General features: G+C 43.1%; 6 protein-coding genes across 7 annotated transcripts; 1 reads left to right on the top strand and 5 right to left on the bottom strand.

Moving 5' to 3' along the window:
- Positions 1-430: 430 nt before the first annotated feature.
- LOC132255653 (uncharacterized) lies at positions 431-10,175 on the bottom strand. 2 transcript variants are annotated; one of them, XM_059751760.1, is made up of 3 exons: positions 9,459-10,175; positions 1,769-2,062; positions 431-1,513 (listed from the first exon to the last, which is right to left on the bottom strand). In XM_059751760.1, exons 1-3 carry the CDS (start codon positions 9,520-9,522, stop codon positions 1,179-1,181), a joined length of 693 nt encoding a protein of 230 aa, XP_059607743.1. In that variant the 5' UTR covers positions 9,523-10,175; the 3' UTR covers positions 431-1,178. The 2 variants fall into 2 exon arrangements, with proteins under 2 accessions (XP_059607743.1, XP_059607742.1); XM_059751759.1 differs by lacking the exon at positions 9,459-10,175 and adding an exon at positions 4,516-4,787.
- Positions 10,176-10,376: 201 nt separating this feature from the next.
- LOC132256418 (drebrin-like protein) lies at positions 10,377-12,578 on the top strand. The gene is made up of 5 exons (XM_059752827.1): positions 10,377-10,721; positions 10,816-10,987; positions 11,074-11,549; positions 11,621-11,770; positions 11,843-12,578. The coding sequence occupies exons 1-5, from the start codon at positions 10,639-10,641 to the stop codon at positions 12,324-12,326; spliced, it is 1,365 nt and encodes a 454-aa protein (XP_059608810.1). The 5' UTR covers positions 10,377-10,638; the 3' UTR covers positions 12,327-12,578.
- Positions 12,579-12,584: 6 nt separating this feature from the next.
- Positions 12,585-16,650, bottom strand: LOC132256031 (uncharacterized). The gene is made up of 11 exons (XM_059752210.1): positions 15,996-16,650; positions 15,666-15,938; positions 15,433-15,598; positions 15,124-15,372; positions 14,764-15,061; positions 14,531-14,577; positions 13,870-14,354; positions 13,532-13,804; positions 13,296-13,461; positions 12,986-13,234; positions 12,585-12,922 (listed from the first exon to the last, which is right to left on the bottom strand). The coding sequence occupies exons 1-11, from the start codon at positions 16,619-16,621 to the stop codon at positions 12,602-12,604; spliced, it is 3,153 nt and encodes a 1,050-aa protein (XP_059608193.1). The 5' UTR covers positions 16,622-16,650; the 3' UTR covers positions 12,585-12,601.
- Positions 16,651-16,749: 99 nt separating this feature from the next.
- LOC132256415 (probable cytochrome P450 12b2, mitochondrial) lies at positions 16,750-18,746 on the bottom strand. Its single transcript, XM_059752825.1, has 6 exons — positions 18,644-18,746; positions 18,103-18,584; positions 17,767-18,039; positions 17,533-17,698; positions 17,224-17,472; positions 16,750-17,158 (listed from the first exon to the last, which is right to left on the bottom strand). Exons 1-6 carry the CDS (start codon positions 18,710-18,712, stop codon positions 16,841-16,843), a joined length of 1,557 nt encoding a protein of 518 aa, XP_059608808.1. The 5' UTR covers positions 18,713-18,746; the 3' UTR covers positions 16,750-16,840.
- Positions 18,747-19,002: 256 nt separating this feature from the next.
- On the bottom strand, positions 19,003-21,047 carry LOC132256030 (probable cytochrome P450 12b2, mitochondrial). Its single transcript, XM_059752209.1, has 5 exons — positions 20,337-21,047; positions 19,931-20,203; positions 19,704-19,866; positions 19,387-19,635; positions 19,003-19,317 (listed from the first exon to the last, which is right to left on the bottom strand). Exons 1-5 carry the CDS (start codon positions 20,891-20,893, stop codon positions 19,003-19,005), a joined length of 1,557 nt encoding a protein of 518 aa, XP_059608192.1. The 5' UTR covers positions 20,894-21,047.
- Positions 21,048-21,105: 58 nt separating this feature from the next.
- Positions 21,106-22,529, bottom strand: LOC132256419 (cytochrome P450 CYP12A2-like). Its single transcript, XM_059752828.1, has 3 exons — positions 22,043-22,529; positions 21,735-21,983; positions 21,106-21,670 (listed from the first exon to the last, which is right to left on the bottom strand). Exons 1-3 carry the CDS (start codon positions 22,526-22,528, stop codon positions 21,350-21,352), a joined length of 1,056 nt encoding a protein of 351 aa, XP_059608811.1. The 5' UTR covers position 22,529; the 3' UTR covers positions 21,106-21,349.
- Positions 22,530-23,113: the final 584 nt, after the last annotated feature.

Raw genomic sequence — 23,113 nt, 5'->3', positions numbered from 1 at the left:
CTCTGGACAATTGCACACACCTTTCGTGTTTCTTTCAGAGAATTATCCGCACTCACAATAGGCAAACATGAGCTCTCCGCTCCACTTGTCGCCGTCCAGCTGAAGTCCTTCAGTGGCGAAAGGGAAGTGCGGCTTCTCGTTGATTTAAAGCCACTGAGTTTTTGCCAATGCACATTAGTCGCGAGATTTCAGTCTCCGGAGCAATACTGGCGTCGTTTGGTGGATAGATTTGCCGCCCAGGCAGCTGGGATGCCGTCTGCCCTCTAGCACCATACGAAATCAGTGCTGTTCAGGCGGACAAGAGCATCAAAGCGCAGTGTCTCAAGTGTGTTTGCATAGTTTGGAAAAGTGTTTTTCATATTATTTTCTTTATCTCTTTATTTACAGCTCTTTTCACTCTCTTTCGTGTGATTTCTTCCTTATCTCTCTGTATTTTTCTTCTTGTTTTAAAACGTAAAAATCCTACAAATATAATTCATTTAGAGACTAAAAAATGTATTACTTCCAAGGAAGAACTATTTATGTTAAATTCCTTATTGGCCTACGCAAGTTAATATATATATATATAGAGATGATTGGAGGAGAATTACAATAAATTATCAGTTGAATCGAGACTATTGCTCATGTTTTTTTTCTTCCCATATCTATACAGAATAAATCACTGTGTGTTTAATTTGTAAATTCTACACTAGTAAATGTAATAATTCCACTATTTATCTACTCATTCTATGGAGGAAATTTCTATCCCACTAAGGCTTAAGTCCTACAAGTATAATTTATATATTCTTCATAATTCCAAATTGTATTTTCGCATGATGAAAAGACACACACGCCTTGAGAAATTCATCACTTCATTATTCTTCACGCTCATCTCAATCGCGACTTCATCCTCTAAATTCTCCCCCTTTCTTATCGGAATATTATTGTAGTTCTGCAGACACCCGCGCGCGCCCATTCTTCCTCAAATCCACCCAAATTCAAGACCACATTCACAGCATTTTCACACAACAGTGAATTTCTCTCATTGTGAATCTCTTTTCTTCTTCACATTCCACGCGTGCCGCCGAGACAATTTCTCTCTTTCTCTCGTCAAGAGCTTCATTTTGCCACTGACTTCACACAATGCGGTGGAATTTCAACGCTTTGCACACACAAACACACTTTCAGCCCATTTGCAATTACGATGTGCCCTGCGAACTGCAACTAGAACTACTTGAGGTCTCCTGCACATCATCATCCGCCTTCTCCAGCTTCACCTCCTTGTCCATCTCCTCGTCGCCATCAGACTCGCGTCGCTTCCCTGAACAGTTTGCCGTCGTCGTGTCCGACGTCGCCTTGATCTTCTGCCACGTATCGCCCAGCGCCTTGGCGAAGTGATCATCCACGGACAGACTGATCGCGTCCTCCTCGATGTCCGCCTTGGCGTAGTTCTTCGAGAACAGCGTCATGTAGTTGTTGCCCAGCGATCTCCGGAAGTGTTCATCGATCACGGTGTCGCACATCGAGATGGATTCTGCAAAAATCCACGACAAAAACAGTGGATTAATACTCAAGACAGTGAAAAAATGCAGTATTTTTAATTGATTTGTGTCATGAAGAAGGAAAAGTACAAAGAATAGCACATAATTTAGTTATTAGTTATATGAAAATGGTTCTTAACGAGCTTATGGGTCGATAAACTTATGATTAAAGCCAGAAAGCTCTCCATTCCCCTCAAGTTTTCAGCAAAATATTCTGCCAAAACTGGAGTCACACGCGCTGAGCTCACCTGGAAGATGATCTGAGAGCGCGTCCGGCCTCAGCTGTGTCTTTGGTGCTTGCGTTATGACCGTGGGCCTCGTGAGCGACAGGGCGAACGTGGAACCGGGCAGTGGCTCTCTGTACGGAGGCGGACTGCGCGGCTTCGCACCCACCGCCGAGATGCTCATGTCCAGCGGCGTCTCGCCATCCGTCGTCCCATTCTTCACCATCGCCGCGCCACTCTGCGTCTGATATTCAGACAATCGCCGCCTCTCGCGCCTCCATTTGGTTGTCGGAAGTTCTTTATTGGGCAATTTTGCTTCTGCAAAGGCAAGAGAAAAATATGATGGAAAAACGAGCCAACATTAGTTTCACGTCTCTTTCAATTTTCTCACCAAAAGATGCCAGAAAATTGAAAGACAAGAAAAAGAAGCTTTACAGAATCTTATTTATCACTTTATGGCTCCTCATTTCCTGGATTCTTGGAATGATTTCCATTCTTTTTCTCCACTCTCTTGAATTTCTCAAACAGTGTGGCGAAGAAAAAAACCACAGAGTGCATAAATCACTCCAATATTTTTTTCACTTCTATCTCTCTCTCTCCCTCTCTCTCTCTCTTCGACTATTTTCCCAAGCAATCCGCCGAAGAGATGGATGGAAAAGTGAATTTGCCAAGGCTAACAAAAAGGGCTTCAGGGCAAGTTTTGCGTGAATCTCGCTCGCTGCTTCCCAAGAAGATAACTTCTTTTTTCAGTAGCTCTCGCGAGAAGAAAAATGCAAAGAAAGAAAAGGATTGCAGAAAAAGAGTTAATAATAAGGCAGTATTCAAATAAGGACAGAGTTGAAAAGTACTAAAGATGAGATACATATAAGAAGCAGAAGTGAGTAAAATAGATCATAAATCCAATTCAAAATTCTATCAATATAAATTAGAAGAATCGAATTGACTTGACTTGTCGAGAATCTTATTTAAAAACTATAGAAAAATAAGCTCTTAATTCAATGAATTTCATTCTGCCATGCATCCAGATACAACTCTTCAATCTTATCTAGCTTGGCTTGATGTGATTCTAAGAAATTTCAGCGATTCCAATGGAATCAATGAATTCAACCACAGGTCATTGATATTGCGCGCCACTTAATTTTTGTTATTCAAATTCCAATCTCTAATCTGCATAGATCAACTCAACTTCCGCTCTAGACACCTTACATTAGTAATGAAGCCATTTGAAAAAAGAAGAAGACGAGGCGCATAAGTAAAACTTGGCAAAACCATCTCACAAAACGCGATCGCACGTGAAACAATTCAATCCATTTCTCTACCAAATAGAGATTATCAAAAATTAATTTCATTGACTGTGCGCAGGCAATTTAATTTGAACCTCCTCTGCGCGTCGGGTGAATCGTGTAGGGGAGAACGGGGAGCAACGGAATTGGAACAAATAGGAAACAACAACCGTTTATGAACAGAAAATTGAACTTCAGTTACATATTTTCAACTGTTTTTGCGCTGATAAAGTTTGGTGATTTTGATTTTATTAATGGCGTTCTTGTTAGAATTGAAGAAAATGGATGTTTTTTTAAATGTGTATCTGCTAGTGTGTCTGTGCTACAGAAACACATGAAGATCCTAAAGTTTTCTCTCCATTAGATAATCTTTTGGCCAATAAGCAGTGTAAGTAAATAATGTTTGTCATTTACTTCGGATTATACGCTGAAAATAATAGCAAAATTGTTGCCCAAATTTGCCCCACACTGGGGCATTTTTGTATAAAGTACCGTAAAATAAAACTCATTCTGTATGAAACCCTTTGATTTTTCCACCATGAGGTAAAACGGCCTTTTAAAGCTCAAAACCATGAGAATTCCAAAGGCCGAATAGAATATCCCACCAACATTACGTCTTTTTGGAACATTGCATCGATAGTCGATACCAAATTTTTCGTACCTGAAACACCCTCGCTCTCCCCTACACATATTAAATTCAGGCTGAGCCTCGCGCGATCCAGCAAAAAGTCGCCCAAGACAAGACAAAAAAGATCTCTCACATGAGATGGGAAGAATTGGGAGGAGAGGAGAGAAAACAAAACGAAAATTGATGAATGAAGAAAAGTGTTTTTTTCTGCTTCTTTCGCTCTGCCTTGTGAACACTTTTTATACATAAATATATATATGCAGTACAGAAACCAATGTTGTTGGTCGCGTTTTTTACTCTCTGCGCGATGCCTCAACTTTTCTCTCATTCACACCCCAATCATGCCATCTCATTTCACTCAAGTCTCTTTCTCATTCTTCAAGCCACAAACAAACTCTGGAAATTTGTTATTCACTCTTTTTTCCGCGCGCGCGTCTCTCGCACAACATTTTCTTCATCCACGGCCTTGTCTTGACCTTCCTCCAGAATCGGCTCCAGGTGAGCCCCGTGCAGCATCACCACAATCTCCTCACACACTGGAGATGCTTTACAACAAATTTCAACTCTGGATCTCAACACACATATTAACAAATCCCTCTCGCGCTCTCCTCTCCTCTCATCAATGTATAAACTTTGATTACCCATTTCCGGCCATCTTTCGATGGTTCTTTTGCGCCACACAATCTCTCTCTCTCTCTCACTCTTCTCCACGAATAAATTTTTATATTAATTCTCCTCCCGTTTTTCTCAGCTCAAATCTCAGGTCATTCAAAACTCATCTCTCTGTCGCTTCTTGGCATAAAATATTATGTGCACATCCTTCGAAAGTTTACACACGTGGAAGTGCGTTTCACGCTCACCTTTCTTCCGCACCCCAAAATCCCTCCACGGTTGCCAGAGGGTGAGCTTCTGTGAGTTGATCTCCTTCATGGAATGCTCAACAATGCCAAGAACACGATAAATATCCATTATGGACAGTGTCTATATTGCTCCCCACACAGCCACCAAGCGCGTCCCACTCACTCGAAACCACCGACAAAACTGATTCTGGATTCTTACAAGAAGCGCGCGTCCAGCGCTTGTGTGCGCGAGATTCTTCTCCCCGCGAGATCGTCCGGCGCGACTTCACAATGAATGAAAATGCGCGAGTTCAAATGTAGTGGAGAGCCGAAGAACATCATCCACTCTTGCACACACCTCATTCAACACACCGCTCGAAGATTTTTTTGGTCAATCTCTTCCCCATAACCAAAAAATGTCTGATTAGATAACTCTCTCATTGAGCATCTCTTTCACTCTCACGAGCGCGCGCGCGCGAGAGTATCATCAATTCTCCAGGCATCGGAGAAACACAGCAAAAACTCACATTTCACACGGATCGCGCAATTGCTGGGCCACAAATTGCCAAAACGATTAAAAAAAAAAGATATTGCTGCGGAAAGTTGATCATTCATAAACGCCATCATTCATGGGAACTTCGCCAAAAAGTCTCAATTGCATCTCTAAAATGCATCTCGCAATCGTGATTCTTCTCTCTCACTCTCTCTCTCGAGATGCTGCCAAAGTGAAGAATCACGAGAAGCACTTCAAAATCTATCGTGTGAAGAAAGACGAACACAATCAAGAGAGAGAGAGAGAGATCATGAAAGACTATGAATAAAGTAACAAGATGGATTGAACCAGAGAAAACACGATCAGGTAAAATGCCTTAGGAGAGTGTTAGGCTACTTTTGATAACTTTTCCAAGGCACTGAAATCAAAGTCTCACAGAGAATTCAGAAAATGACGAAAGACCTGAACAAAGTTCGAAAGTATGACGACAATATATCTCTAAATGTATCCAAAAAGTGGTTTATCAATGAACCAATTCACTAAATTTTTTGGACATATTTTTGATTCAACACTTTTAAATATCTATTCAAAGTCGCCCTCAACTCCTCTAAACCACTCTACCAACCACACATTGACTTCTCCGGCGATTGCAAGCGAGCTGTAAAAGCTTCTCCAAATCAACATTGTGACCGCCAATGGGAAAAAACAGCTTCAGACGAATTCTCAAAAGAGATAATAAATGGGATTTTTCTAATAAAAAATTAAATAGTCATTAAATCTCATCCGAAAATTGCTACCGTTTCACGCACAGCGCATTTTCAACCTCTCTCCTTCGCATTCACCTTCGTGCGCGTTAGGCTTTGTTATTCATCCTCTTCGGCGAGCACAAGAGAAAAAAAGAAAGATCGAACGAAAAATCCACAATTCATTCGAAACACAAAAATTCAGATTACTATTTGCCTTTCTTCCATCAAATCCACCAGACAATGTTGAGAAATATAATAATCAACCAAAATGCACTGCTTTGTCCATATTTTTTACGATTTGTAGAAGAAAAGCAACATATATAAAGTAATTCAAAGGATCACTGACTTCTGCAGCGTGAGGAGGAATTTACTGAAGGTTGGAGTGAAAGGAAAAAATAGGGTCAATTCGTATCACTCTCGCTTATCTGTCAAATTCTCCGTAATTATCACACAGACAGAATGAGAGAAACTGCGCGCAAATTTCCGTTGAAACCACCAGAGAATTCGCAGGAAGTAATTTTTTTTTGATTAGACAGCGAGAGAGAGAAAGACATTTTCTTTAATACACACACGCAGGGCACTCGGAAGTGGCTTTTCCTAAAGGCGCGCGCGCGCACAACAAAAGGCCATTTCGCGAGAAAGTGCATTCCGCACATAACAACAACAGTAGAAAAAGAAGCTGGCAGTGCTCTAAAGTCAATTGTTGGAGTACCTCACAAGTATTTCAACACCAGCTGCACATCTTGTGTGTGCCATCATCTCATTCTCAAATTCCACCGTCATCGAGATTTCTCTCTGGCGGTGTCAGCGAGAAATTTTGGCATGAAATCCTTCTCTTTTCTTATTTTATTTAGCCATCATTTCCCAATACACCACACAATCCCACACATAAACACACACTCATCAGTCTGCATTACAATTCCGATGCACAGCGGAATTGAAGCGACAGAAAGCAGAAATGAGATCACAAAACAATTTATCATCATTTTCATTTATATTGCAACTCAAAAAAAGTCCACAATCTTCCATTTCTTCTCATTGTTGTGCATTCGAGACTTTTGCAATGCACATCACAATTGCACAAATGAAAATGTTTCAGCCACAAGTTGCATTAGATAGGAGAGAACGGGGAAGAATAGGACAGAAATATAATTCGAACATCGCATTTCTTATCCCAACCATGATAGGCCGAGGAATAAGCACAGATATTGTGGAATTTTTTGGGTAGCGTAATTAATTAATAATTTAGAGCGTCTGTTTGCAACTAATGATGACAGTAACAAATTTGCCCCACAGCAGGGCATTCTTGTTCAAGAAAATTACACGCTCGAGTCTGGGAAAGTGAGATTTTATTTATTCTTTTCTTCCAAAAACACACAAGTGGAGTAAAGAGAGTTTCTGGACATCATTTTCATTGCTCAGCAAGTGTTTTTTTCTTGACTCTTACATTGAGTTTTCTTGCACTACACCTCTTTTTGGTTCACATTCTTCAATTTATATTCTAATTACATTCTCTTGTCTGATAGATGTCTTTCTGAGCAAGATCTTGTGCGAATATTAAACATGCCATTGATGCAGTGAAGCTTCCCGTCTTTCCTCTACTTCTTCCTGGGCAAAGTCAAACTGCACGAGGACAATCAAGTACGTCGCAATGGCGCCAAACATAGCGTAGAACAGTTTCATGTCCACCACAAACAGATTGCAGGCCGTGATGTTCACTCTGAACGTGGAGAAGAGTTGCAATTGAGTCAGGCCGTCGTGCGAGAGTCGCGCCAAGTGTCTGACAGTGACTTTGGTCTGTGTCTGAAGAGCCTGACAAGATGCACAGAGTGCCAGTGCCTTCAGCATGAAGAGGAGCGACCACAGGCTCGTGTTCAGCGTGTCACCCTCGTCCTTCACATCCATGATGCACATGCACAGATCGTAGAGCAGAGTTGCCATGGCTGTGAATTGGTGCAGCAGCAGCAGAAGCAATGGGAGACTGAAGGCTGAATTCAGAGCTGTTGTGGCAGCAATGAGAGTCTCAGCGTGGAATATCATTGAGACGGGATCTTGCGGAAGGGTCTTGAGATGTTCATTGATGAGTGCAAAGCGACAATTGATGGCCAGGATGTAGCCAATGAACATCCACTCGCTGACAATGAGGACAAACATGGGAATATAGCACATGATGAGACAGAAGTCGCTGAAGGCAAAGTTGTCCCGAATGAACATTATGCAATTGCCATACTCCATGGCGCCCAGAGCGCAGAATCCCAGGAATCCGGGCAGATAGAAGGACATGCACCACTGTCTGTTATCCACGGACATGTTAATCTTCGCCAGATGCTCGTCAAACACATAAATCCGGCTCACGACGTCCACCATATCGCTCTGCTTCACGCAAGCCGTCACGACAATAAGGAGGAAGAATGTGCAGCCCGAGAAGAGATTGTAGCTATCAATGGCGTGCGTGACGAAGTTCTGCTCCTTCTGCACGACATTCATCTGCCGCAGCGCCACCAACACGTGATAAACATAGTATCCGACAGCCAGACTGAGAGAGTGCAGCGAACCGACAATCGACACTCGCGGTGCACCATTTCTCCACGCCAAGTCCACAGGATGCACAAGGAGACACTTGGCAATGCAATACAGTGGCCACAAGGAGCGCCAGAAGCTGCCCATTTTCACACCTTCTCAGCGCCACAATGCTCGCCACATTCCAGCCAAATTGACCGCACAGCATCGTTGATGAATGTGTGTGATTACAATTGTGATTAATGAGCAATTAATTTGAATCATTTCACTATCATTAATCTCTCCACAACACTCTATTGGACAGTCAGAGAATTATGACATCACGCGCCAATATCAACTTAATTGGATTTGTGTGCATTTTCGTTGTCCAACAGAGAAACTCTCTCCCTCACCCAAATGGGTGTATTTAAGAGTCCACCCATGTTTTCTTGCATGTGTCAACCTCATTTTCACCTTGTTGAGCGGAATTTATTTTGGCTTAATGCGCAAATATGACTTAACTCTTGGTCATTTGATACTCTGCTCCAATTTGCTCAGAAACGTAGTTTTCTCTTTCGCTATTTGTGTGTTCTTGGTCTTGTTGAAAAGAAAATTCAGATGCATCTACTTTAACACTAGAAAGCGCTTTGGGGCTAAATGCAATAAAATGGGCGGAGCTTTCAAATGGGAGGAGCCAAAATAACGAGATGGTTTCAACGAATACAGAATGCTATGAAAGTTTTTAGCATTCAATCTTACCACTTTTTAGCTAAAATACCCGCTTCTGTTTATGTTTTCTGGTGAATAAATTTGGTATAGGCAACGTCATTCATGAATATTCTTATCTTGAAGAGCTTTCGAATTGATAAATGTTTACTCCACTATTGATTAAGGTGAAATTTTCAGCCCTGATTTACTGGCTTTACTTGAAGATAGCACAAATTGGAATTCAATTGGAATGCTTGTAATCCGGAAAACAGGGGCTTTTCTCAGCAACTCTGGGCGTTTATATTTTACATTGAGTGCAGACAGAAATACTCCTCCAGTGCACGAAGTGATAAGAAAGACCCCTCGAAATGCACAGAGAAAGAGAAAAAGACGTGGGGAAAGTGGATAAAAAGAGGGCGACGAGAGCGTAAAAATACCCGTGGATATTGACGAGGGAAGCACCGAAAAGTGAGACAGAGACGGTCAATGTCCGATAAGAGGCAAAATTAGTGGCTTACCGGGAGTCTTCTCTTGAACCATGGTGGCTGCAGCCCTTGAGAGAACCTCCAGGGGTGATTCCATGGAAGAATGCCGTCCGGATTCACTGCCCTGGCGACCTTTTCACCCTCCGTGTGCGCCTTGTCAGCCACTTTCGGTCACTCTCTGCGCTCCACGCATCCAGAGAGACGGTTTACAATAAAATCAATACCGCCAGCCGACTATACAGCGCATTATTGTGTGTGGATGTGAGGTCTCTCTGCTTGTCGTTGGCGTACAAGACACTTTTGTACATCGGCTCGGGGCAGCCGCATTCCAGAGAGATGATTTCTTCACGATCTTTTTTCTTGCGCCTCCTCGCTTAACACAAAACTCTCAATCTCGCGCACTCGAGCGCAATTTCGCCTGTCCGGGGAAATCAAGTCCACTCTCCGCGCCCTCCAGGGGCCACTGCACAGCCCCGCTGTCCAGAGATTTTCTATCTTCTTTCCCGGAAAAGTGGGTGGACTTTGTGTGGATAAGTGTTTGTTTTTTTCCCGACACTTTTGCCACCTCTGGGCGTCGCGAAAACAAAGCACACGCACCACAAACTGCAAAACTACACTCTGTTGACACTCACGCGACGGCGATTTGTGGAAAAAGCGGACTATTTTGCCGTGAAATTCCTCTTGAAAATAGAATCGATCGAGAGTTGATTTTTTGACATTTGTGCGGAATGTACGGAATTCGCGGTATGCGCAACTCTTGTGGCGCAGCAGCGCCGCCAAGCAACTCAACTGCCAAATGACAACCATCTCCTGAGCGATCAGAGTGCCATCTGTGGGAATTTGCAATTCTTCTGAACAGAATTTTGCGAAAAATGTTTGTGAAATTTACGTGTGGTTTTATATCGATTTCAGTGACAGAGAAAATAATATTATTGTGTTTCCGCTGAATTTTATTCAGTAAGTACCGTGTTGCTGCGTGAAATTGTGTTGTGAGTTGATTGATGTGCTGAAATTGTGGGATAATGTCGTAAGACACTGGATGAATTTCTGATGACTCTTCCGCAGACGGTGACGATTTGTTAGTAGGCTCCGTGCCGGAAAGTGTGTGTGAAATTGTCAGTTTGTCTATGCAAGGTGGTGTTTTCTAGCTGTGTAGGCGTGCAGAAGGAGCCCCCATTTGTGCAATCCCCCTTTGGCTGAGGGCGCGCCCCAAATGACGGTGAATCTGTCGAAGAATCGCGAGGCCATCGTGGCGGCCTGGCGGGACGTTCTGGACGACAAGACGGACACGGACTGGTGAGAGTGAAAGGCTGACTCACGAGAGAGATTGAGAGCTTTATTATTAATTAGATTTCGCGTGGATTTCACCAATTAATTGTATGGTAATTAGGGCGTTGTTCGGCTACGAGGGGCAGACGAATGACCTGCGAGTCGTGAGCACGGGCAGCGGTGGCCTGGAGGAGCTGAATGAGGACCTGAACAGCGGCAAGATCATGTATGCCTTCGTGAGGATCGCCGACCCGAAGACCAGCCTGTCCAAGAACATCCTCATCAACTGGCAAGTGAGTATTTCTGTTCTGGGGCGCCTCGCCAGAGATAAGAGAGTGATAAGGCGCGCCTGAGTCATGCATTTGCCATTCCATCACAGGGTGAGGGAGCGCCGGTGCTGCGCAAAGGAACCTGTGCCAATCACACGCGGGACGTGGCGAATCTGCTGAAGGGCGCACACCTCACCATCAATGCCCGGCTGGAGGACGATGTGGACGAGGAGAGGATCCTGCAGAAACTGAGCCTCGTGGGCTCAGCGTACAGCTTCAAGGAGCCGCGACAGGTGGACGATTCGCACCGTGGCCCCGTGGGCACAGCGTACACGCGCGTGATTCCGGCCAAGGAGATCAATGTGACGGAGCGAGACCGCTTCTGGCGACGCGAGGAGGAGGAGGAGAAGCGCCGCGTGGAAGTGGAGCGCGAGCGGAAGCGTCTGGAGGTCCTGAAGGTGGAGGAGGAGCGTCGCCAGCGCGAGGAGCGTGAGCACAGCGAGAGGGAAATGAGGACTGCGCCGGAGAAGTCACCAGTGACATCTCCAGCTGCCGAGGCTGCCACGCTGATCGCCTCCAAGGCCAGGTAAGGATTCATCTATGCACTGCTTTTGTGTGGATGATGAGATGCTAATTGCGTGTCTTCATTTGGCGTAGTCAACCACTTGAGAGTCCGACGCGCATGCAAACGAGCGCCGAAATGATGAGGCAGCAGAGGAATCAGGAAGCGAAGGAGTTGATAGGCTCTCGCGTGGGTCAGGCGAAGGCGATCTTTTCGCAGAACACCACAAATGTTCCGGTGACAAAGTGAGTATCAATCGGCAAATGTACAGAGAGAAGGCTTCAGGATATTAATCAATATCTGCTGGATGTTTACAGAGCTGCAGCGCCTGTAAAACCTGCCCGGAATTCTCTGACGCAGCGCATAAATTCCCTGAATCAGCAGCAACAGCAGGAGGCTGAGCCGCCGGTGAGTGCCAAGGGGCCGACGAATGGCCAGAGCGAAGTGCCACAACAAGTGCAGGGATTCGAGGCGGAGGAGGAGCAATTCAGCACGATTAAGCGGTCGCCACACACGAAGAGTGTGGAGCAGACGCCCGTGGAGGAGGCCAAGCCACTCCCGGAGGATGTGGCGCCCAAGGAGGACGAAGCGGTCCTGCAGGACATCCTGGCCGACATGGGGCTGCGCGCCGTGGCACTCTATGATTATCAGGCGGCTGACGAGACGGAGATCAACTTCGATCCGGGTGACATCATCACGCACATCGATCGCATCGATGAGGGATGGTGGCAAGGATTGGGCCCGGATGGCAGCTATGGGCTCTTCCCGGCGAACTACGTGGAGCTGCTGAAGGAGCCGTAGAGGCAAAATTGTCCTCATCCAATCGATCCCCATTTTATACGCATTAACGCAGTATTTTTTCATTTCTTAGTTTCACTGCGTCGTTTTGGCGCATTTTTGGAATTCTTATATGCAATTTGTTAGTAATATTTCACACAAATTATATCGAGCAAATGACTTTTTTCTACGTTTAATAAGCAAGTCGATTGAGGTATATTCTTCTCGTCTATTACAAAATATTTAACAGGAATAAATGTGACAATTATAACATGAGTTGCGTTCTCGGTTGCATGCAACTAAGACTGGAAATCTCTGAGACGAAGTTTCAAGTCTCCGTCAGGCATATTGATGGAGTGCGCTTTAATGCCAGGCGGTGGATGATGCCACTCGAGATGGTAATTTCTCACCAATCTCGTGACCAAGGATTCAATTTCCATTTCGGCAAATCTTCGTCCGACGCAATTACGACTGCCAAAACCGAAAGGAAGATACGCAAAAGGATTGTAATTCTCGTGCTTCTCTTCTGATCTCAACCAGCGTTCGGGAAGGAAGGTGTTCGGATCCGGGAAGTACTTCTCGTCCTTGTGATTGAGTTCATTTAGCATGAACATGTCAGTCTGGAATGTAGGAAGAAATTGTTATAAATGCCTTGAAAATCAATTATGTGATTGTAAATTTACGTCTTTGGGAATTTGATATCCTTTGAGAACTATATTCTTTCCCGTTGATCTGATATTACCAGGAATGACTGGCATAAGCCTGAAAGCTTCCTTCATGCAGGCTCTCAAGTAGGGAACATTGCTCATATTTTCTGTCGTCAACGGCGTGTCCTTTTCTGGAAGGAACTTGAGGAATTCCTCCCTCAGTACATTCTGCTTCTCTGGATTCTTCGCCAGTTGATAGAGAACTGAAAAGGCTCCTGATGATGTCTGAAAGGAATCATTATTGTCATCTGATTGTGGATCTTGGTGTATCAATTCAGGGACTCACAGTGTCAACACCGGCTAGCAAAGCGTCCAGCGCCATAAGAACTGCAACATCCTTGTCAATTTCGTACAGCTTCGCCAGCACGGCTCTTTCCTTGGCATTCGCCTCACCGCCGGCAGTGGTGTCTTTGAGATTTTGCACACCCTTATCCACAAGTGTTTTTATAATACTATCCAACAAAACAATGAGACAAAATGCTTTATAAATAGAATTCTTATCTTGTGTGATTTAACACTCACCCGTGCAACTCATCCATGACTTGCATGAAGCGATTGAACTTGGGCGTCTTGTAGACTTTCCACATCGACGGCTGGAAGTCCAGCTCGAAGAGGAGTTGGAAGAGAACCTTTAGGTTGTCCATGAATTTCCCAATATTATCATCCGGTGTGTCACTCAAGAGGCCCAATCTCATGTTCAGCGTCACATACGCAATAGATTCCAGCGCCCAGAGATTCGTGTGGTAGAAGAAGTCTGCTGGAACCTCCAATTGTGAGTCCCTCATATTGTGCAGCCTAGAAGAAGGATGAACAAGTTTAGATGTCTATGGAAGATTCATTTGAATTGAATTTGTGCCAACTTCTTCACGAAATCTCTCGTCACTTCATCCACAGCCGATGTGTAGCCCTTCGTGACTTGTGGCTTCATCATCACGCCATTGACTTTGTGCCTCAAATCCCACCATCCTTGGCCTTGCTCAGTCAGTAGACCTACAGAGTAGGAGTATTGCTGCTTGCGAAGCACTTTTCTGTAGTGCTTGATGGAATCGAAGCCTGGCCGCCGTGGATAACTGCCCTCAGTCCTGAAAACCACTTCATGATCTTTGGGATCGTGTAGGATAATCGCATCATTCCTCCCGAAGACGCCCTTTATTCTGTATATGTCGCCAAACTGTTCCTTCAACTCCTTGTTGACGACAACGAACGAAACGTTGCTGTACTTTCCGCCAGGTATGAAATTCTTCAGGAAACCAAATGTCGATGGTCCTGGAATGCTGGCAAAAGACTTTGCCGTCTTCCAGCTCTCTTCCACAACTTCATCATTGGCATTTGACGGCGTTGTGGCCTTGATAGTGGGCAAAAATATCATTAAAACTTGCTATGATCGAGCAAAAAGCATTCTTTTTTCTGCCTTACTTCACTGGCTCTCGCGGAGAAAAACCTTAATTGATTGGCACTGAGAAAACTTCGTCTAGTCAAATACATTTTGACTCTTTGGCCACTCTTCACTCACTGACTAACATCCAAAATTACACATTCGGTTTTAATGTATTTGGCGGCAAAGATAACTTTCCAATACACCCAAACATCATGACTAAACAATAATATTTATGTTGTACATTTTGGCAAAAACGTGGCTTATATATTACAGCAGAATCAAAATATTTATCTAACGAGGTAGATTTAGAAGGTTCAGTTGAAAACTGCGCTGAATCCCTGGCGATAAGATTATAATTATTGATATTCCCTGAGGCGTAACTTCAAGTCTCCAGTTGGCATATTAACAGCGGTTTCTTCAATTATTGGCTCAGGATGATGCCACTCGAGATGGTAATTTCTCACCAATCTCGTGACCAAGGATTCAATTTCCATTTCGGCAAATCTTCGTCCGACGCAATTACGACTGCCAAAACCGAAAGGAAGATACGAAAAAGGATTGTAATTCTCGTGCTTCTCTTCTGATCTCAACCAGCGTTCGGGAAGAAAGACATTCGGATCCGGGAAGAATTTTCCATCTTTTTGCAAATCATATGTAAACATCATAATATCGGTCTATGAAATAAAAGAAGAGAAGTATAACCATAAACTTCCTTAAGATTCCTTTTTAGACTTACTTCTTTGGGAATTTGATATCCTTTGAGAACAATCTTCTGTCCCGAAGATCTTATGTTGCCAATAATGACTGGCATCAATCTGAATGCTTCTTTGAGACAAGCTCTTAAGTATGGCAAATTGCTCATGTTTTCTGTCGTCAACGGTGTGTCCTTGTCAGGAAGGATTTGTAGCAGCTCTTCCCTCAGAATATCCTGCTTTTCTGTGTTCTTCGCCAATTGGTAGATGACAGAAAATGCTCCAACAGCAGTCTGAAAATTCAATATCAATAGAAGAACACTTTCCTCATTATCCTCATCAAACTGACTTACAGTATCAACTCCTGCCATAAGTGAATCTAATGCCATCAGAACTGCAACTTTTTCATCAATCTCGTAGAGTTTCTCAAGAACGCTCTTCTCACCAGCATTATTTTCTCCTTTCGCTTGGTTTTCCTTCAATTTTCTAAGTCCTTTCTCAGCTAATCTACTGACAACTCTGAAAAATCATTTGCAACGACGTGTAAAATCGATATGGACTTTTCGCATTTGGCTACTATACTCACTCGTGTATTTCATCCATCACTTGCATAAAGCGATTGAACTTGGGTGTCTTGTAGACTTTCCAAATGGACGGTTGGAAGTCAAGTTCAGCCATCAAGTGAAAGAGTTCCTTGAGATTTTTCGTAAATCTATCAATACTTTCATCGGGTTTCTCCGTCAACAATCCCAATCTTGCGCTCATTGTGATATAAGCAATAGACTCCAGAGCCCAAAGGTTTAATTGGTAGATTAAATCAGCAGGAGTTTCCAAATTTTCATCTCTCAAATTGTGTATTCTGGAAAATGTGACTCAATAGAAATGTTTCTAAATCAATATTAGATTTTATCCTCACTTTCTCACAAAATCCGAGCTGACTTCGTCAACACCTGATATGTAGCCTTTCGTGACTTGTGGCTTCATCATCACGCCGTTGACTTTATGCCGCAGATCCCACCAATCCTGGCCCTGTTCGTTCACCAATCCTGCTGAGGACTTGTAGTGTTCCTTTCGATACACTTTCCTGTAATACGTGAGACCGTCAAAACCTCTTCGCATGGGAAATTGACCCTCAGTTCTGAAGACGATCTCAAAATCCTTCGGATCCTGCACCACAATAATGTCCCTCTTCCCAAAGAGTCCTCTCAACTTGAAGATTGGCCCATGATCTGCCGACAGTGTTCGATTGACGTAACTGAAAGGCTTTGCATTGAATCTTCCGCCCGGAATGATAAAGCTCCTGATGAGATTGACAGCCGACGGTCCAGGAATGCTTTCGTAAGGCTTTGCTGCCTTCCAGCTCTCCTCAAAGGCCTCTTCATTGAAATCCGCTGCGGTTGCCTGAAAGATATTTTGCCTTTTTATTGAATCCGGTTGTGCCAGAATTGAATTTAAAAGAGAAAAATGTATTACTTTTTTCGCTTGAGCTGAAAAACTCCGCAAATGATTGATAATGACGCAATTTACACGAGCGCGAAACATTATCACTAACACTGGTTGAGCACTTTTGGCCGACTGCGGAACGCGGAATATCACAAGCATTAAATGTGACCGTGAAACTCGAAATTGTGTTGCCGAAATATGAAAGAGACAACAATATAATCATGTGGAAGCGTGTGTTGGTGAAGATTGGTTTTTATTTTTGGTCTGAAAACGCGTACAATTTTCCATCATCATGAATGCGCAGAAATTTGCTAAAGATTACTGATAGTCCCTCAGGCGGAATCTAATGTCTCCCTGAGGCATGTTAATGGTCGATGTCCTGATCTCTGGCGGCGGATAATGCCACTCGAGATGATAGTTTCTCACCAATCTCGTGACCAAGGATTCAATTTCCAGTTCAGCCAGTCTTCGTCCGACGCAAATTCTGCTACCAAAGCCGAAAGGAAGATACGAAAAGGGATTGTAATTCTCGTGTTTGTCCTCTGATCGCAGCCAACGTTCAGGGATAAAAGAATTGGGATCAGGATAGTAATAATCATCCTCATGAACAGCTTGATTGTGCATAAATACATCAGTCTGCGGAGAAACCAAGCGATTAGTATATCGAATTTTGAGGGTAAAATTGCAAACAAACTCCTTACTTCCTTAGGAATTTGATATCCCTTCAGGACAATGTTTCTCCCTGTTGTTCGAACATTCCCCAACGTCACTGGAGTCACTCTCAGAGCTTCCTTTACGCAGGCTCTCAAGTAAGGCATGTTGCTCATCTTTTCCTTGGTCAATGGCGTGTCCTTCTCTGGAAGGATCTTCAGCAATTCCTCCCTCAAAATATCCTGCTTCTCCTGATTTGTTGCCAAGTTGTAGAGAACCATAAACACTCCGGATGAAGTCTGAGAACCATCAAGGAAACTTTAAGAATCCTTCAGAATGTTTCCATGTGAAAAACTTACAGTGTCAACTCCGGCTAACATAGCGTCTAATGCCATGAGAACAGCAATATCCTTGTCGATCTCGTACAGCTTTTCAAGAATGCCTTTCTCCCTGGCATTGCTTTGACCTCTCACGTGCATTTCCTTCAGATTTTCCAAACCCTTGTCAACAAACTTTCCGATCACTCTATAATAATATAAAAATTCCCCTCAATATCGATCGATGTAAGGAAACAGAAGAAAATCTCGTCATACTCATGCATGAAATCCATTATTTCCATGAATCTATTGAATTTTGGAGTCTTGTAGATTTTCCACAGCGACGGTTGGAAGTCAAGTTCATAAATTAATTGGAAAAAGTCCTTCAGCACGAGCATAAGTTTGTCAACATTCGGATCTGGTTTCTCAGTCAACAAACCCAATCGCATGTCCATTGTGATGTAGGAAATCGACTCAAGCGCCCAGATATTCAATTGATAGACAAAATTTGCTGGTGTTTCCAAATTCACGTCTCTCGTGTTGTTTAGTCTGGTAAGGAAAAAAGCACCCAATCTTATCATTTGCACCGAAATAATCTTATCTTAATAATACTTCTTCACGAAATCTCTCGTCACTTCGTCAACAGCTGATGTGTAGCCTTTTGTGACTTGTGGCTTCATCATCACGCCGTTGACTTTGTGCCGCAGATCCCACCATCCTTGGCCCTGCTCGCTGACTAAGCCCATCGATATGGGATATTTGTCCTTTCGGTGCACCTTTCGATAGTACGTCAGACAGTCTAGACCTCTGCGCATCGGGAAATTGCCCTCAGTTCGGTAGACAATCTCAAAATCCTTGGGATCATTCACCACAACAATATCACGCTTCCCGAAAGTGCCATTGAACTTGTAAATATGCCCGAATTCCTTCTTCATGATGCGGTGCACCTCTGGCATTCCTATGGAACTGAATCTGCCGCCTGGAAGAAAATTCCTGATCAAGCCCAGAGTCGATGGGCCAGGAATGCTGTCATAGGGCTTGGCCGTCTTCCAACTCTCATCGAAAGCCTCATCGTTGAAGCTTGACGCTGTGGCCTTGAAGAAGTTTCCCAATTACATTTTACACAGCCGGAAGTTTTGAAAGATTCTTTTACCCTTTGCACCTGAGCTGAGAAGCACCTCAATTGATTGGCACTGAGACAATTCCTCCACACCAGCAGCATTTCGGCCACTCACTTTGCAAATTCTTGAGCAACTGACTAGCAGAGTCGCAAATTGTATTATGTATCATATATAGTGCGAAAGAGACAAACGGAAAACATCTGTGCTTTCTGTGTATTTGTCTATGATTATAGTCGGTGAAATACAAAGCTTATCACCTATTAAAATGGTACATAAAGCTTTGCAATTTTAACGTGATAAGTTGTTTATAATTACCCTATCGCCCTTATCTGATAAAATGTTTAATAGTTCATACATACAATACAGAGTGATATTTGCCAACCATTCTGCGTTAGACATCTCGAAGACGAAGCTTCAAGTCTCCCTGAGGCATATTAAATGGTAGTGACTTGATCACAGGCGGTGGACCAGGCCACTCGACATGATAGTTTCTCACCAATCTGGCCACCAAGGATTCAATCTCCAGTTCCGCCACTCTCTGACCAACGCAATTCCGACTGCCAAAGCCGAAAGGTAAATACGTGAAGGGATTGAAGTTCTCGTGCTTTGCGGAAGATCTTAACCAGCGCTCAGGAAGAAAGGATTTCGCATCCGGGAAGTAATGATCATCCATATGAACGGCTGCCAAGTGCATAAACATATCAGTCTGAAAGAGATTACATATACAAATAGAATCGCTCGCATACGCAGGTTTTGTTGTGATAGACTTATGTACTTTTTCAGGGATTTGATATCCTTTGAGAACAATGTTCTGACCAGTCGTTCTCACATTTCCCACTGTAAGTGAGTTCACCCTCAAGGCTTCCTTAATCGTGGCCTTCAGGTATGGTAATTTGCTCATGATTTCCGGTGTCAATGGTGTATCCTTTTCAGGCAGAAACTCACAAAGTTGCTCTCTCAGAATATTCTGCTTCTCCGGATGCCGCGCTATGTTGTAAATTACCCAAAATGCGCTCGTAGATGTCTGAAAAATGTTCAATTATAAGTTAATTGACATACACAAACGCCAGAAATTATAACATTAACACTTACAGTATCAATTCCACCCATTAGTGAATCAAGAGTCATTATCATTGCAATCTCCTTGTCAATCTCATATAACTTCTCAAAGATACACTTCTCTTTTGTTCTATTGCCCTTTTCCTTCTCCACTCTGATTTTCGCGATGCCATCCTCGAGGAGTTTCCCATTAAATCTGCAAAAAAGAACATGTCATTGAATTAAGCGCCATTTTGTATAATAATCTTTGTCTTCCTTACTTATGCATATAGTCAATGATTTCCATCATGCGACAGAATTTCGGTGTCTTGTAAATTTTCCACAGTGACGGTTGGAAATCAAGCTCGTAGATTAACACAAAGAATTCTTTCAAAAGTCCCATTAGTTTATCTGTGTTCACGTGTGATTTGCCAGAGAACAGGTTCAATCGCATGTTCACTGATACATAAGTGATTCCCTCAAAAGCCCACGTGTTGAGATGATAAATCAGATCTGCTGGCGTCTCTTGGTTGGAATCTCTCATTTTGTGCAACCTATTCAAAATGTAAGCAGACATATTACGACAGCGGAATTGCTTAATGTGGTATAGGTTCAGCACGAATTGTGCCCTTAAAGTAGGTCAATATCGCATCGTGCTAGACATTCATTGTGGTTGAGTTAGCTTACTTTCTCACGAAGTCACTCGACACTTCGTCAGTGTATGAAACGTATCCTTTGCTCACTTGAGGCTTCATCATCACGCTGTTGACTTTGCTTCGGAAATCCGACCATCCTTCGCCTTGTTCACTGAGTAAGCCCATTGTCACGGGGAATTTGTGCTTATTCTCCACCATTCGATAGTGCATTACTGATTCGAAGCTCCTCCTGAGCGGGAATTTGCCTTCAGTTCGATAAATTGTGGCAAAATCCTTCGGATCACTCACGCACACCATATCACGCTTCCCAAAAGCTCCTTTCAATTTATATATTGGCCCATACTCCTGCCTCAGCGTGTCGTGCAAGAAGGAGAAATTTGCATTGTGAAATCTTCCTCCAGGCATAAAACTCCTGAACATGTTGAAAGTCGACGGTCCAGGGATGCTTTCGTAGGACTTTGCCATATTCCAATTGTCCTCGATCGCGTCATGATCAACTGAATTCAGAACTGGCGCTCTTTCTGCGACAGCAGAGAAACACCTCACTTGATAAGCACAGAATGAACTTCTTAACGCTGATGGAATCATTTTGTCCGCTCTCTTCGAAGGCACTTTATTAACTGAATGTATTTGGAAGACGATCGTCTGCCTTTAAACAGCTTTGAGGGCATAAAGCTAAATTTATGAGAGAATTGCGAAAGGTCTGAAACATAATTTAGCCCTTTTACTCTGTGTTGAATGTGTAGTTGTGCTCATTTGTAAAAAAAACACACAGTGATATCAACTGTGCTCATATGCTTCATCATTATGCTTAATCTCATGAATTTGCCCTATTTTTATGCCTTAAGAGCTATTTTTATTAATGATAGACGTTGAACCAACTTACTTACGAAGAAAATCCCTTGGAAAATGAGAAGAAACATTACAAGAACTGATTCAATTAACAATCATTTATATCTAAGAATTACTTCAAAGCATATTAATTTTCTTATTCTTAAATAAATCTATTTATTTGTACATTATGTCTGAAAAACACAAATGAAATTATTCAACCAATTCTCGAAGACGCAACTTAAGGACCCCGTGAGGGATATACAGAGTCCGAAAGTGAATCTCTGGTGCAGGATGATGCCACTCGAGATGATAGTTTCTCACCAATCTCGTGACCAAGGATTCAATTTCCATTTCGGCAAATCTTCGTCCGACGCAATTACGACTGCCAAAACCGAAAGGAAGATACGAAAAAGGATTGTAATTCTCGTGCTTCTCTTCTGACCTCAACCAGCGTTCGGGAAGGAAGGAATTTGGCTGAGGGAAGTACTTTTCGTCTAAGTGAACAGCTTGATTGTTCATAAGCACGTCAGTCTGAAGAAGAATTAGAAAAATAGCGTATCGAATTTTGAGGGTAAAATTGCAGAAAAACTCATACTTTCTTTGGGATTTGATATCCCTTCAGGACAATGTTTCTCCCTGTTGTTCGAATATTTCCTATCGCCACTGGAGTCACTCTCAGAGCTTCCTTTACGCAGGCTCTCAAGTAAGGCAAGCTGCTCATCTTTTCCTTGGTCAATGGCGTGTCCTTCTCTGGAAGGATCTTCAGCAATTCCTCCCTCAAAATATCCTGCTTCTCCTGATTTGTTGCCAAGTTGTAGAGAACCATAAACACTCCGGATGAAGTCTGAGAACCATCAAGGAAATTTAAGACTTCCTTCGAAAGTTTAAGTGAGAAAAACTTACTGTGTCAACTCCGGCTAACATAAAGTCCAATATCATACTGACTGCGAAATTCTTGTCGATTTCGTACAGCTTTTCAAGAATGCTATCATCTTTAGTTTTGTCGCCATCCTTTTTATCCTTCTTCATAAGATTTGACACGCCTTTGTCAACAAATTTTCCAACTGTCCTATGGAAAAATAATAATCTTAACTCTGGATGGAAGTATAGAGAAAAGTCTTCATACTCATTCATGAAATCCATTGTTTCTATAAAGCGACTATATTTGGGGGTTTTGTAGATTTTCCACACCGACGGTTGGAAGTCAAGTTCGTATGACAATTGGAAAAAGTCCTTCAGTGCAAGCATAAGTTTGTCAACAATCGGATCTGGTTTTTCAGTCAGCAGACCCAATCGCATGTCCATTGTGATGTAGGAAATCGACTCAAGCGCCCAGATATTCAATTGATAGACAAAATTTGCTGGTGTTTCCAAATTCACGTCTCTCATGTTGTGCAATCTGAAAACAGAGACGCATTATCACAAAGTTCAACATGAATATTGCCCTTAAAGTATGTTAATGCCAAACTTACTTTCTCACAAAGTCAGTCGACACTTCATCAATATGTGAAATATATTCTTTGGTAACTTGAGGCTTCAACATTAGGCCGTTGACTTTCTGCCGAAGTTTCCACCAATTCTCCCCTTGTTCAAATGCCAAACCAAGGGAGAAACGAAATCTTTCGCCACCGTAGTGTTTTCGATAGTACTCCACAGAAGGAAGGACAATTCTCTGTGGAAAACTGCCCTCAGTCCTAAAGACAATCTCGAAATCCTTCGGATCCACAACGACAATCAAGTCCTTCCGTCCGAAAGCGCCCCTGATCTTGTAAATCGGTCCGTGTTCAGCGCTTAGAGCGCGATGAACATCTGAGAATTGCAGCGAATGGAATCTTCCGCCTGGCATGAAACTCCTGAACATATTGAAAGTCGACGGTCCAGGGATGCTCTTGTAGGACTTTGCCATATTCCAATTGTCCTCGATCGCGTCATGATCAACTGAATTCAGAACTGGCGCTCTTTCTGCAACAGCAG

Source organism: Phlebotomus argentipes, unplaced genomic scaffold (assembly GCF_947086385.1).
Source record: "Phlebotomus argentipes unplaced genomic scaffold, Phlebotomus argentipes genome assembly contig_5, whole genome shotgun sequence".
Lineage (NCBI taxonomy): Eukaryota > Metazoa > Arthropoda > Insecta > Diptera > Psychodidae > Phlebotomus > Phlebotomus argentipes.
Note: the sequence above shows the minus strand (reverse complement) of the source record. Positions and strands in the feature narration are given on the sequence as shown.

What these genes read in the sequence shown, in the direction of transcription:
- LOC132256418 (XM_059752827.1), top strand. Translation starts at nt 10,639, where the DNA reads ATGACGGTGAATCTGTCGAAGAATCGCGAGGCCATCGTGGCGGCCTGG. An exon ending in GACAAGACGGACACGGACTG is followed by an intron (nt 10,722 to 10,815) that starts GTGAGAGTGAAA and finishes TATGGTAATTAG; the next exon opens with GGCGTTGTTCGGCTACGAGG. An exon ending in CTGATCGCCTCCAAGGCCAG is followed by an intron (nt 11,550 to 11,620) that starts GTAAGGATTCAT and finishes CATTTGGCGTAG; the next exon opens with TCAACCACTTGAGAGTCCGA.
- LOC132256031 (XM_059752210.1), bottom strand. Translation starts at nt 16,621, where the DNA reads ATGTTTCGCGCTCGTGTAAATTGCGTCATTATCAATCATTTGCGGAGT. An exon ending in ACGAGAGATTTCGTGAAGAA is followed by an intron (nt 13,805 to 13,869) that starts GTTGGCACAAAT and finishes TCCTTCTTCTAG; the next exon opens with GCTGCACAATATGAGGGACT. An exon ending in GTCATGGATGAGTTGCACGG is followed by an intron (nt 13,462 to 13,531) that starts GTGAGTGTTAAA and finishes TTTGTTGGATAG; the next exon opens with TATTATAAAAACACTTGTGG.
- LOC132256419 (XM_059752828.1), bottom strand. Translation starts at nt 22,528, where the DNA reads ATGAGAGACGTGAATTTGGAAACACCAGCAAATTTTGTCTATCAATTG. An exon ending in TGTTAGCCGGAGTTGACACA is followed by an intron (nt 21,984 to 22,042) that starts GTAAGTTTTTCT and finishes GATGGTTCTCAG; the next exon opens with ACTTCATCCGGAGTGTTTAT. An exon ending in GATATCAAATCCCAAAGAAA is followed by an intron (nt 21,671 to 21,734) that starts GTATGAGTTTTT and finishes ATTCTTCTTCAG; the next exon opens with ACTGACGTGCTTATGAACAA.
- LOC132255653 (XM_059751759.1), bottom strand. Translation starts at nt 4,624, where the DNA reads ATGGATATTTATCGTGTTCTTGGCATTGTTGAGCATTCCATGAAGGAG. An exon ending in TTTTGGGGTGCGGAAGAAAG is followed by an intron (nt 2,063 to 4,515) that starts GTGAGCGTGAAA and finishes TTGCCTTTGCAG; the next exon opens with AAGCAAAATTGCCCAATAAA. An exon ending in GCTCTCAGATCATCTTCCAG is followed by an intron (nt 1,514 to 1,768) that starts GTGAGCTCAGCG and finishes GGATTTTTGCAG; the next exon opens with AATCCATCTCGATGTGCGAC.
- LOC132256030 (XM_059752209.1), bottom strand. Translation starts at nt 20,893, where the DNA reads ATGATTCCATCAGCGTTAAGAAGTTCATTCTGTGCTTATCAAGTGAGG. An exon ending in ATCATTGACTATATGCATAA is followed by an intron (nt 19,867 to 19,930) that starts GTAAGGAAGACA and finishes TCTTTTTTGCAG; the next exon opens with ATTTAATGGGAAACTCCTCG. An exon ending in GATATCAAATCCCTGAAAAA is followed by an intron (nt 19,318 to 19,386) that starts GTACATAAGTCT and finishes AATCTCTTTCAG; the next exon opens with ACTGATATGTTTATGCACTT.
- LOC132256415 (XM_059752825.1), bottom strand. Translation starts at nt 18,712, where the DNA reads ATGCTGCTGGTGTGGAGGAATTGTCTCAGTGCCAATCAATTGAGGTGC. An exon ending in TCTCAGCTCAGGTGCAAAGG is followed by an intron (nt 18,585 to 18,643) that starts GTAAAAGAATCT and finishes AACTTCTTCAAG; the next exon opens with GCCACAGCGTCAAGCTTCAA. An exon ending in TGTTAGCCGGAGTTGACACT is followed by an intron (nt 17,473 to 17,532) that starts GTAAGTTTTTCA and finishes GATGGTTCTCAG; the next exon opens with ACTTCATCCGGAGTGTTTAT.